At 44.0% G+C, this 12,561-nt stretch overlaps 2 protein-coding genes across 3 annotated transcripts in view; both read left to right on the forward strand.

Annotated features, from left to right (window-relative positions):
* Positions 1-2,150, forward strand: part of ppp1r13l (protein phosphatase 1, regulatory subunit 13 like) — a 31,213-nt gene extending 29,063 nt beyond the window's left edge. For both annotated transcript variants that reach the window (XM_084064243.1, XM_084064244.1), the window contains exons 12-13: positions 974-1,167; positions 1,333-2,150. In XM_084064243.1, the coding sequence (XP_083920369.1) occupies positions 974-1,167; positions 1,333-1,368 (230 nt within the window). In that variant the 3' untranslated portion in view covers positions 1,369-2,150. The remainder of the gene's footprint in view (positions 1-973; positions 1,168-1,332) is intronic.
* Positions 2,151-3,242: 1,092 nt separating this feature from the next.
* Positions 3,243-3,992, forward strand: LOC311050152 (tetraspanin-1-like; the record flags this gene model as incomplete). The annotated part of the gene is made up of 1 exon (XM_084064124.1): positions 3,243-3,992. One exon carries the CDS (start codon positions 3,243-3,245, stop codon positions 3,990-3,992), a length of 750 nt encoding a protein of 249 aa, XP_083920250.1.
* Positions 3,993-12,561: the final 8,569 nt, after the last annotated feature.

A 12,561-nucleotide genomic window follows, 5' to 3' on the forward strand; every position in this document is an offset into this window, starting at 1 on the left:
AACCATGCCAGGCTACGTCACCATATCCTGGCGGGACAGTCAGATTGTAATTGGCTAGTTGTTCGTCTCTACTGTATGGTCAAACCACCATGTGTGGGTAGTGGTATGTGTAATTTGTAGGGTATTAGGCGGGTAAAATCAGGACTGCCAAGTTTCAGGAAAATCTAGGAGTGAGACTTTAGTGTCATCACATGCACGAGTAAAAGAATGTACTCCATGAAGTGTAGATGTGTGGCAAAAAGGAAACGTCGCAGCCAACGGGCGGCGCAGAACGCATGGAATCATATTTATAGCAGAAAGAGCTTCATATTTAACTATAGCCGTATACTCATTCAATTCTGAACCGATTCTTAACATTTTGAATTCTCTATTAGCTGTGAAGCGCACCTCTCCATTAAGAAATGGAACCGTTGTCCTAAAACATATCATCCACTACGGCAAGCCTCAAGCAACAAGTTATGGAAATATATAATTAAATCAAGAAAATATTATAAAGTAGTGAGAGGGGGGAAAAAGCGTGTGAAATGGTAAGTGTGGCGTGAGGCGTGTGAAGAGGCTAAATTGTGTGACTCTCACTCTCAGAGGGTGAGACTTGGCAGCTCATGGCTGACTGACACACCTAGTTCTGAACTTCATTAAACACACACAGAGAACGTATATGTGCACAAACCATTGCATCTATAAGCTCCCAATGCTTATTAGATTGACATTTTTTAATTGTTGGACTGTGTACTGTGTAAAATGCCAATACAAATGTTCAATTCAATTCAAAACGTGATGCGACGCGTTGTGAGCTATTTTAGCCGTGCGACACCATAGCAAGACAAGTATAAAACGGGGCATAGCAGGGATTAACAGTGTTTAAGTATGAGTTATAAGATAATGCACAGATACTGGGACGTGAGCCAAGCCACAGGCATATTACCGTACAACAGATTGGATCATGCTATACGCTACCTTTGTGTGAAATTAGGTGTGGAGGAGGCGATGGGCGTAGAGAACAGTGGTGTGCTGTACGCTCTGTGGAGCTACCCGGCCCAGGCTCCAGATGAACTGAGCTTCAAGGAGGGAGACATGGTGACCATCCTCCAGAAGCCCGAGGGGGTGCACTGGTGGTGGGCGTCGCTCTGCGGCCGAGAGGGCTTCGTCCCTAACAACTACTTTGGGGTAAGATGTTGGAAGAAATAGCATAGTGATGTGAAGTGATGATATGATTTGATATATTATGATCATAATGTTGAATATTTATGTTATCAAGAATGGATGGAACATTTCACACTCACGATAATGACTATGTCTTTCTTTCTTTCTGTCTTTCTTTCTTTCTTACAGCTTTTCCCAAAGGTTCGACCTAAATCGCTCTGCTAAGTGTCCTTTAAAGAAATCAATGCTGATCACATTTGCCACAGAAGACAATCAGACCTTTTCGGGGGACCAACGTTCTGTTTTTTTTCCCCCATCAACACCGTGGGGGTCTTCTCCTTGCCTGGCCATAGCATCCGACTTGACCTAATTAGGCCTAGGCTTTACAGCTCATTGTTTTAATGGGATGGGATCCAATTAAATGTGTCTGTATAAACTATGAAAAGGGCTGTGCTGGGGGAGGGGGGACCTTAAGAACAGCCATTAGTTTGATTAAATCTGGGAGCGAAGCCATGTTGAAGGAGACACATCTGTCAGTATTCATTGCGGTTGGTTGTTTTGACAAAATGATTTAGGGATTACAAGATATCCATGGTTTATTCACACTATTGGATATTTCTTGCTAGGCAAGTTGGACCAGATCTAGTGAGATGAAAGGTGCTGGAGGGTTGAATCTCTCCATTCGCCCAGTTGTGTCTCTCTCCCTTGATTACAGTGATGGTTAATGCTATGTGGAAGTTGGAATTCCTTCCCCCCATGACATGTTCACTAGGGAAACCTTGTGAAGATCTGTATGTTACTCGTAACAATGAAACTAGAAGCCACTTTTTTATTGTAATTCCTCACAGTTGGAGAATGAGTGTGTTGGAATGCAACATTTAACTTTTTTCACAGACAAGAAGTTGTTTATGGACTGCTCTGCTGCAACTAACCTTGAACCCCTACCTAGGGAATAAGCAATTACTGTACCAAGCTATTCAATAAAATTGATAAAGCAAAACAACAGATTGTGTCTGCTTCTAATCTGTGGTTTCCACTTCTGTGCTTGTTTTTACCACCCTTGACCAGTAGGTGTCAGTGCATAGTCAAATATGGCTTCAACACCAAACAATCTCAATTACTTTGAGCCCAATATGAAAAACAATTTGTTCTACTAGGCTGCTATATTTCATGCCATTTCTAAATATTATGTTCTAATGAAATCACTTTATTGTCTAAGAAATGTATGATTTAGTAGAACATAGAATTAATATAATGAAAATAAAGCAGACACAATATGATATAATCAAAATAAAGCAAATTAAAGTGTAAATGAAAGTATACATTAATTGGTCTACTCTAGTTGATAAAGATTGGCCGTACATGGAGCTGCATGGAGCACATGTCCCCACTCACATCAGCAGGGCTGCAGTGGACAGTGAGCAGCTACAGTTTCCACTGGGTTCACATCATCGAGAACCTGAGCTGGTCCCATCATGTGGGCACCGTTGTTATAAGGTGGCAAGACATTTTACACCCAGAGTGATGATTGTGCCATGCTGGCTTTCTCAATCACCATCAACAAAGGCCAGGTGCAAGAGAATGAACAAGGCATCTACCTACTTCATGGCCAGCTGTACACTGCCTTCTCCAGTGGAAAGAGAACTACCAGTTTGAACGTTTCTATTGTGGGCAATGAGAGGGATAACTGACAACATTGTTTATAACGAGCTGCTTTAGATGTCTGTAAGGGAATTCATACATTTTTAATAACGTTCTGGATTCATGTCAAATTATCTAATGAGTTATGCCTTATAGAAAGAAAAAGACATGCTGTCTACATGTATGCAATATACATGACCAATAAATATTGATTACACTCGAAGGTGATGCGGGACCGGTCTATGATGTCAGTTATCTACGACGTAAGTATATGACATCAGTCATCGGGTTATTTAGCAAGGTTCTAGCCCATTCCCACCTGTCAGCCGTATCGTTATACTTCTGAGATGTGTGCAAACTGCAAAGTCATTCAAGCATAGGAATCAACAGGGATTTCAAAGGACTCGTATAGGCCTATAGGGGGAAACACCAACTTCAGCAAAGCAAGCTGCAAGAAGATGAGGTGTTTGAAATTCCTCCTTAAATGCATGATGTTTGTATTTAATGGCATCATCTTTCTGGCAGGGGCTGCCCCCCTGTTCCTGGGTATCTGGATGAGGGTGTCTCCATCCCTGAACCTGGGCATTCTCGATCAAATCGAGGATGTACCGGAAGAGCTCAACCAGCTCCTGAATCTGAGTTACCTACTGATGGCTGTGGGAGGGGTCCTGCTCATTATTGGTTTCCTGGGCTGTTGTGTTGCGATCAAATTAAGCAAGGGTATTCTGCTCCTGTTCTTTGTCTCAGTGTTGATGGCATTCATAGCGATGATAACCGGAGCAGGGGTAATCCTGGAATTCAATCCGATGACGGAGGAGTTGATGAACCAGGTGGGCACCAAAGCAGTGGAAAACATTAAAACATACTACGGGGCCAACAGAGAAGTCACACAGCTTTGGAGTGGGACTATGGACAGGCTAGGTTGCTGTGGAGTCTACAACTACACAGACTTCATTGGTTCTCCATATTACAACAGCAACTTGGAAACCTTCCCATCTCAGTGTTGCCCAAGTGCGTCAGATGTTGATCAGGTGTGTGACTCAGACATGGCTTACAATGCATCCAATACCGTAACTGGCTGCCTCCTGAGGACCAAAGAACTGTTTGAAAACAACATAAAGAATTCTGCATTAATGGTCCTGGGCATTGGAGTTCTGGAGGTGTGTGCCATGGCTGTCTCCATGACCCTCTACTGCAAAATAAAATAACACTAATAATACAAAACTGGAGAAGAATGGTCATTCTTTGGAAGCATGTATGCAGGTAGTCTAGGCTACGTGACAGCCTGAGGAAGACTCTTATTATGAAGAGAATTATCGTTAGGCTATATCGGATCCACAGGCCAAAACGATACATTCAGATAAACATAAGAAAAACGGTCACCGGTCACCCACGATAGCCAAATGGTTAGGGCGCGTACCACATAGGCTCTAATGCCTGACAGCTAGTCACCTAGACACCTAGTTCGAGGGCAGACTGCTGTTTGCTGTGTGTCGCTCCCCTGGTCTCTCTCTACTGTTTCCTCTATCCATTTTGTGTCTATTAATTATGTCAAGCAAAGTCCCCAAAAATAACTTTTTTTTTTAAAACAGCGAATCTACGACACGGAATACATAGTACTCTATAGGCTGCAGGGTCGGCACTGCAGTCTCACTTTCCCCCCCCCCATCAGACAATGTTACGACAAAGCTAGTGCGAACCTGAGCCACGAGAGGCACCGCCGAGTGAGCTAAAGCGAGCGAGTCGCCGTGCCGAACGTTGCGAAGTTCGCTTGAGCTGACTCAGCGCCGTCCGAGTTACGTACCGATAGGCACAGAATCGAATCGTACATCATGTTTTGGGGTGAGCGTTTGTCCCAGCTGCCACTCAATGTGACTACTGGCCAATCACAGCGCGTCTTTTCTGGGACTTCTCAGAATCTAGTTGTATAATATAACTATCATGCCACACAGGGCAGTGGGTGGCAGAGGCCAAGATCGTGACACCGATGGGTGTGCTGGGCTGCGAATGACTTCAAGATTTTAAGGTTGAGAACCACTGATTTATGACATAATGACATATTTGGGCAACTGACCAAATAGTCTCCATACAGCCTGTCGCTGGTTGCACTGTCATGACCATGTCCTTTATTGTAGCCCTTCCTCCCATCGCCCCATCTCTTTTCATACACAAACCCAAAACATTGTCATCACAGACCCGGACAGACAGAAAGCTGGAGGGATGTAGGGCGTGCCTAGTCCTGGCAGAGATTTGCTCTCTACTGAGTTCTAGTTAGCACTGCTGTAAATCAGGGTAGCTACTTTAGTTAAAACGTTTTTTCCCCCCCCGATTTATGATCTTGTCATGAACTGAATCACATCATGACAAAAGTGGGAGACGACACACAGGATTAACTTTAAATGTATTTATTGATAACTCAAAGAAACAGAAACTAATACTTAATTAACATGTGGTGTGGATAGTCAGTTGTATCAGTAGTATAGTGCATGTATGGATGGATGTGTGAAAATGTAGCGTATGTGCAAGGTGCAAAACAAAGTAGAACTAAATTCAGAAGGAACCAAAAGCAAACAATGTTTCGTGTGTAGGAGAGAGAGGCAAATAGGCCTTGACCAGCCTGCTTAAATACTCCAGCAGATGATTGGAGTCAGGTGTGCCTCGTCCTCTAGGCACACCCCTGCAGGCTGGTCCCCTCCTCCTACACAGAAACGGAACACCATTAGAATCATAGACATATAAAGGTAGACGCCTCCTCTGGCTCTGAAGCGTGTGTATCTCGGACGCACTTCCGCTTCCTCTATGCTTGTGGGGGCCAGCTGGAAACTTCCGTGTGCGTCACAGAAGGGGGCGTTTGGTAGGCCAATCAGAGGAAGGTGGGGGCGGGACAACTAGATTCTGACAAGTCCTGGAAAAGACGCACTGTGATTGGCCAGTAGTCAACTCGCTGTGATTGGCCAGTGCCCGTCCCCCGGAAATATGGTGGCCACCATACCAAGCACGTCGCTCCAATGAACTGTAGAGGCCAATGAGGTATCTAGGTTTCTATATCTATGATTAGAATCACAGCAACACTACACACAAATAGAATGGGTCATCACACCCCCCATAAGATAGGAGACCAACCAGGTACTCCGTAACATTTGATTCAACTTCACAGTTACTCATCAATCATACTAATACCTGACCCATCCATTCAACCACCAGCTCAGTAACCTTGAGACCTGTAGGAGCATTTTTAAGAGTGATGAGTGACAGAGTAAATAGATGGATGCAGACACAAAAATATAGGTTAACTGTAAATAACCCAGAGCCTTACACTAGAATGCACGGGAAAGGGCATCAGCCATTACATTTTCGTGGCCTTTTATATGCCGAATGTCCAAATTGTATGGCTGCAAAAATAATGCCCACCTCGGGGTGCTCCTTCCATTCCGACATCTCGCCACTCCGACTAGTGGCTTCCGCGTGCGGTTAGGGTTAGGGTTAGGGTTAGGTATAGGGTTCGTTAACGTCGGAAAGGCGAAATGCACCCGCCCACCTCATAGGGAACCCGAGCAGGGGTAATCCTGGGATTCAATCCAATGACAGAGGAGTTGATGAACCAGGTGGGCACCAAAGCAGTGGAAAACATTAAAACATACTATGGGGCCAAGGTAGAAGTCACACAGCTTTGGAGTGGGACTATGACCAGGCTAGGTTGCTGTGGAGTCTACAACTACACAGACTTCATTGGTTCTCCATATTACAACAGCAACTTGGAAACCTTCCCATCTCAGTGTTGTCCAAGTGCGTCAGATGTTGATCAGGTGTGTGACTCAGACATGGCTTACAATGCATCCAACACCATAAATGGCTGCCTCCTGAGGACCAAAGAACTGCAGACACAAAAATATAGGTTAACTGTAAATAACCCAGAGCCTTACACTAGAATGCACGGGAAAGGGCATCAGCCATTACATTTTCATGGCCTTTTATATGCCGAATGTCCAAATTGTATGGCTGCAAAAATAATGCCCACCTCATCAAACGCTGATTTGGGTTTTGTAAGGAAGGGAGAAAGGTAAGGGGATTATGATCTGTGTATACCTCCAGAGGACTCCCAGTGCTAATATACACATCAAAATGCTGCAATCCCCAAACTAAGGCCAAGGCTTCTTTCTCAATGACCGAATAGTTTACCTGATAGGAATTGGGAACTTTTTTGAAAAAAAACCCTAGTGGTTTCTCCACCCCACTATCATCCGCTTGTAACAAGACCGCTCCTGCCCCCACGTAACTGGCAACCTAACCTGCAACAAAAAGCATTTGTCAAACTGAGGTGCTGCCAGAACAGGTGAAGAACACAGAAGAGCTTTTACATTTTCAAAAGCACACTGAGCCTTATCTGACCAAATAAACGTTACTTTAGACTTCAGAAGATCAGTAAGAGGTGCTACAACTGACGAAATGTTTCTGCAGAAACTTCTGTAATATCCTATCATTCCCAAATAACGCATTAAATCCTTTTTTGTTAATGGAATTGGACATTTCTTGGTGGCCACCAACGTAATTATTTTCAAAAATAGCTAAAACGGCAGATCTACAAGCTCACAGCTTTTAGATCTGCTATTTTCCGCTTAAACAAAAAAGGGCTTAAGTGTTTTTTTCTGAAATTATGCATCCTGTCTTCACCCCCTCAACAATCGGTGTGCGTACAGTGTGTGTGTGTGTGTGTGTGTGTGTGTGTGTGTGTGTGTCTGCGTCCGTACTCACACATGTGTGTGTGCATATGTGTGTGCGTGTGCATATGTGCGTGTGCGTGTGCGTGTGCGTGTGCGTGTGCGTGTGCGTGTGTGTGTGCGTGTGTGTGTGTGTGTGTGTGTGTGTGTGCATATGTGCGTGTGCGTGTGCGTGTGCGTGTGCGTGTGCGTGTGCGTGTGCGTGTGCGTGTGCACGTGCACGTGCAGCAGTCAGCAGCAGCAGGCCAGAGTTTTGTGCTGAATAGTGTTTCTTGTTGAAGCAGAACTCATTTGATGGCTCATTGAAGGCCCATTATTACCAAGATGGAGCAGAATGGACTGTTATTGACGCGGTGGCTGTCAGCCAGCCTGTTTCACTTTGGAACGAGCAGCACACTCTAGCTCACGTCTGCAGCAGTCTTGCACCGTCACCTTTCATTTTATATCTTGTCCTCTCTCATTTTTTCTCTCTATTTGTCTCTCTCTTTTTTTCTCTCTCTTCATTCTCATTCTCCACTGTTCAATTTCTCCTGACTGCCCCCATCACTGCACTCACCCATGCTCATTCCTATCCATTTGTATGCAGACACACAAGTAAATGCATATGCATACAAACACACACACATGAAAACTAAATCACGCTTGTACACACACTCCCTACGCCTTTCCGCATGCCTTGAGATGCGTTGGCCGTTATTGAAGGTGACGTTCGGGGCCCATCAGATCCTGACATCCATGCTTGCTGTTCGACACGCCTGTTTAAAGGTAGGACAACAGATAAGGGACAGCCTCAGATATTTACATTCTAGTCCATATCTACACAACAATATCACTTGCTTTTCTATATATAATTATATGGAAATTACTTAAAATGTCTGTAGACCTACTTATACAATACTGCCCTCTAAACGTACATGGCAAATGTCTAGCATTCAAATCCAGGTATAATTGCAATGCTCTGGAAGCCTTTCACCATTGTTAAATGTTAAATAATATGGAAGACGTGTCCCTGTATTTGTTTATACAGAGCTTGGGTGAGTTTGGACTGTCTACTTCCACTCATCACATCCCTCAGTATGGGAAATGACTGAGTATGGGAAATGTATTGTATATGAGAATGCCAAATTATAACAAAGGTACAGTGTTTTTTTTAGTTGAATTTCCAGCGTTTAAAATGATCTGTTGTTAACCACTTAAAGTGATAGTTCACCCCCAAAATGACTTCTTTTCTATCGATTAGTCACCCCATGGACACTTGAATTCATGGATATTTTTTTGTTTTTGTCGCATTTCTAAGCCAGTAATTTGATGACCGGCAGTGGTTCTGGTAGGAGACACAAAGAGTCTCCTTTGTGTCTCCTACCGGAACCGCTGCCTACCGGTCCGCTGGTCATCAAATTATTGGCTTATAGGATTGCGACAAAAACAAGAAAATATCCATGAATTCAAGTCACCATGGGGTGACTAATCGGTAGAAAAGAAGTCATTTTAGGGGTGAACTATCCCTTTAAGCCCTCTACTAATACTTAGTTGACCCCCCCCCCCCCCCCTACAAACTCACAACGCGTCCCAACGCAATATTTTGTACGATTACATATCGTTGCTGTCGGGCAGAAACCTCTTGTCTCTATTCTAACTTTTTGTGTTATTTCCTATATTAACTCCCTACTTGATCATACTACAGCATCACACACAAGCTTTTGAATTTGAATACTGAAAAGTGACAGTTTTGGACATATGAGGTTTCCACCCAAGCATGTTCCTTTCACACCAGCATAGGGGTGCTAGGGTTCAAGTGGTTAAATATACCATACAGGCTTCTCTTTGAGAGCCAAGTTTTATTGTCCATGATGGAAAAGACAGTTGTGCTGAGCTGGAGAGGCAGTGGGAGGAATGAAAACACTGAATGCAAAATAAAATAAAAAAAACGAGAGGCAGAAAAGAGAGCAAGCGAGGGGAAAATAGGGAGATGGAGAATGGAATAGCTAAGCTTTAAGCTTGGTGTGATGGCGTACCTGTCAGAGGAATGCTGGGATAATCCATAAACTGCTCAACCGCTGAAAATGTGCTCCATTATAACAGCTGTGGCTGCCAGCATGCTGGACCATTTATTATTAGGGTTACTGAGGTGAAGAAGTCTCCACAACAGAAATGAGAAGGGAGGAAGGAAGAAAGAAAGAAAGAAAGAAAGGAAGGAAGGAAGGAAGGAAAGAGATGAAATAAACAAAATACAAGTAAGATCCATGAAATTATATTAAAAAAAACATTAGTTAAAATATCTAGGCCTACTATTACACAACACAATAACTATTGTAATGATGATGATAATAGAACAGCATGGAAGAATGAAGTGCTGCAACACATTCTTCTCCAGGAAAGTGTATCTTTTAAACGCAAAAGGTAGAATTTATTAGGGTACAAATGCCTCAAGAATACCTATATTCTTAGTATAGCAATTCTTTATTCACTCTTTGGGGGACATTAGCACCCTAACGCACGTGTGTGTGTGTGTGTGTGTGTGTGTGTGTGTGTGTGTGTGTGTGTGTGTGTGTGTGTGTGTGTGTGTGTGTGTGTGTGTGTGTGTGTGTGTGTGTGTGTGCGCGCGTGCGCGAGTGCGTGCGTGCGTGCGTGTGTGTGTGTCTCTCACAAATTATGGGACAGATCAGCTTCGAATTTCCTGGCCGGTAGGCCAAGGAAGTCAATCTCCAAATATGTTCTACGGGTGGCTATGGGGTTTCCGTCTTGGCTTGGTGGTAGATTAAAATCCTGGTTAGGACACAAAATGTACAGTTTGCAACTTTAATATATCTGGCTAAGAACGTCAGCTAAATGCTGAATATGTTGAAATGTAAATATGGGTATGCCCCCTCTTCTTCTGTCCTCTGTCTCCACAGCAACAGTCTCCACCCACAAGCCTTTGTTTCTGTTTTCCTCTCTCTCTCTCTCTCTCTCTCTCTCTCTCTCTCTCTCTCTCTCTCTCGCTCTCACACACACATCATTGCAGATATGACGCTTCACTCACACTGACAGGTGGACCCCAGGGTCATCTATGTTGTATGTTTAACTTTTAAGTATCGAGCGCTCTCCCGTGTTCCGCTTCCATAGAGAGCTTCTGTCAATGTCTCCTCTGTCATCTCATATCATAACAGAACAGCAGGAGGGTCTGAGCTCAAGTGTGCCGGTCAGTGTGCTGGTGGGGCTGGGTATACGTTAAGACCACTTAAAACCCTAAATACTGTATGCTTCATTGACCGGAATCCCCCAGGAGTCTACAGTATATTAGACCGGCCCCCTCCTATTTTGCATCTACACCAAATCTCTTTGCCGAAAATAGCAAAGAGATTTGGTATTTTGGTGAATGTTAACCCCAGAATAGGGACACTTCGTTTGGTTATGCCCTCTATACTTTGCTGTACGCCGAATAGCAGAAATAGCTGATGTGAGCTTGCAGATCGGCAATTTTTGATGCTATTTTTGAACATTTTATACATGTTTTTCATTTTATGAAATTATTGAAAATTCTTGCCTATAATGACAAGCCCAAAATCGGGACAGCAGGTTGGAACGTGTGTGTGTGTGTGTGTGTGTGTGTGTGTGTGTGTGTGTGTGTGTGTGTGTGTGTGTGTGTGTTTATGGGCGTGTCTGTATATATATGCATGCCTATACGTGTGTGCAGCCGTGCGGGACGTGTCATGAAGTGACATATGCAACCATAATGAGTACATACTGTATCATTTGTGTCTTACTGTATACAGTATATACAGCAGATATATGGCAGCCCACCATGGCACAGTGACAGTTTACTGCCTGGGAGTGCAAGGCACCGCATGTGACATCCAGCTAACTGCATGTGAGGGAGACCCCTATACTGTGTGTGTGTGTGTGTGTGTGTGTGTGTGTGTGTGTGTGTGTGTGTGTGTGCGCGCGTGTGTGCGTGTGTGCGCGTGCGCGCGCGCATGCGCACCTGTGTACATAACACGTGCTTTCGACCATGTGCGTTGTCATAGCGAGCAGTTATACAGATCTCCACTATATTCAGCCATGCTTTCTGTCTAGGAACACAAATGACCTCTTGTCACGACCACTGGTGAGATCATCAATATAGATATAGCAAACATTTGGTGAAAATCTACAAGCTCACAACTCATCACATAAGGACGTGTTGTGAGCTTGTAGATCTGCGATTTGGTGTAGAGGAGGAAAAGGAGCGGACCAAGTAGAGCCCCGGTCAACTAAGTAGGTTTAAGTGATTGCATGCATTAGATCTATACACCTTGGAAGAGTGTCTCTATTTCTCTCCATACATTGGACAATTACATAATTTATATACGGAGCCGCTGTTATCTTTTCTTCACAAACCAACACATGCATATCCTAATACTAATATTATTGTTATAATTTTGACCTTGGCCGCACAGTAAAGCCTCAATAGAATGTAATACTCAGCCACTACGTGTACACAAGATATGAGTGAACTAAGTAGAACAATGGTTTCCATTTATTTGCAAAGGCAAAATATTGAGCAAAGCAAAAAAAAATAGTATATTGTTATAATTTTGACCTTGGCCGCACAGTACAGCCTCAATAGAATGTAATAGTCAGCCACTACGTGTACACAAGATATGAGTGAACTAAGTAGAACAACGGTTTCCATTTATTTGCAAAGGTAAAATATTGAAAAAAGACAAAAAAAAACCAAAAACGAGTATATAGATTTTTTTCCATCACGGCGCTCCTCAGGAGTAATGAATTATAGACGGGTGCTTGTCCTCGCTCACTCCCTCAGTTAATCAGCGCTCGCCTGGCTGCCCTGCATGCCACTTCTCCCGTTAATAAATCATTCGGTCCTTCAGGAGCAAGGGTCCATCAGCGTACCCACCACTGCAGGGATAGGCTACAACCCACCCCTTACCATCTCACCCCATTCTGCACCACACCACACCACTCCCCACAAACCCCATACCCGGTACCCACCCCATCCTGTACCACCCGACACCCTGCCGAATCCCACACCACCCCGCTCACCCTGCGCAACCACACCCCTTCCACACCCCATCAC

Source organism: Gymnoscopelus microlampas (genome assembly GCF_963454915.1).
Source record: "Gymnoscopelus microlampas genome assembly, chromosome: 8".
NCBI classification, from domain to species: domain Eukaryota; kingdom Metazoa; phylum Chordata; class Actinopteri; order Myctophiformes; family Myctophidae; genus Gymnoscopelus; species Gymnoscopelus microlampas.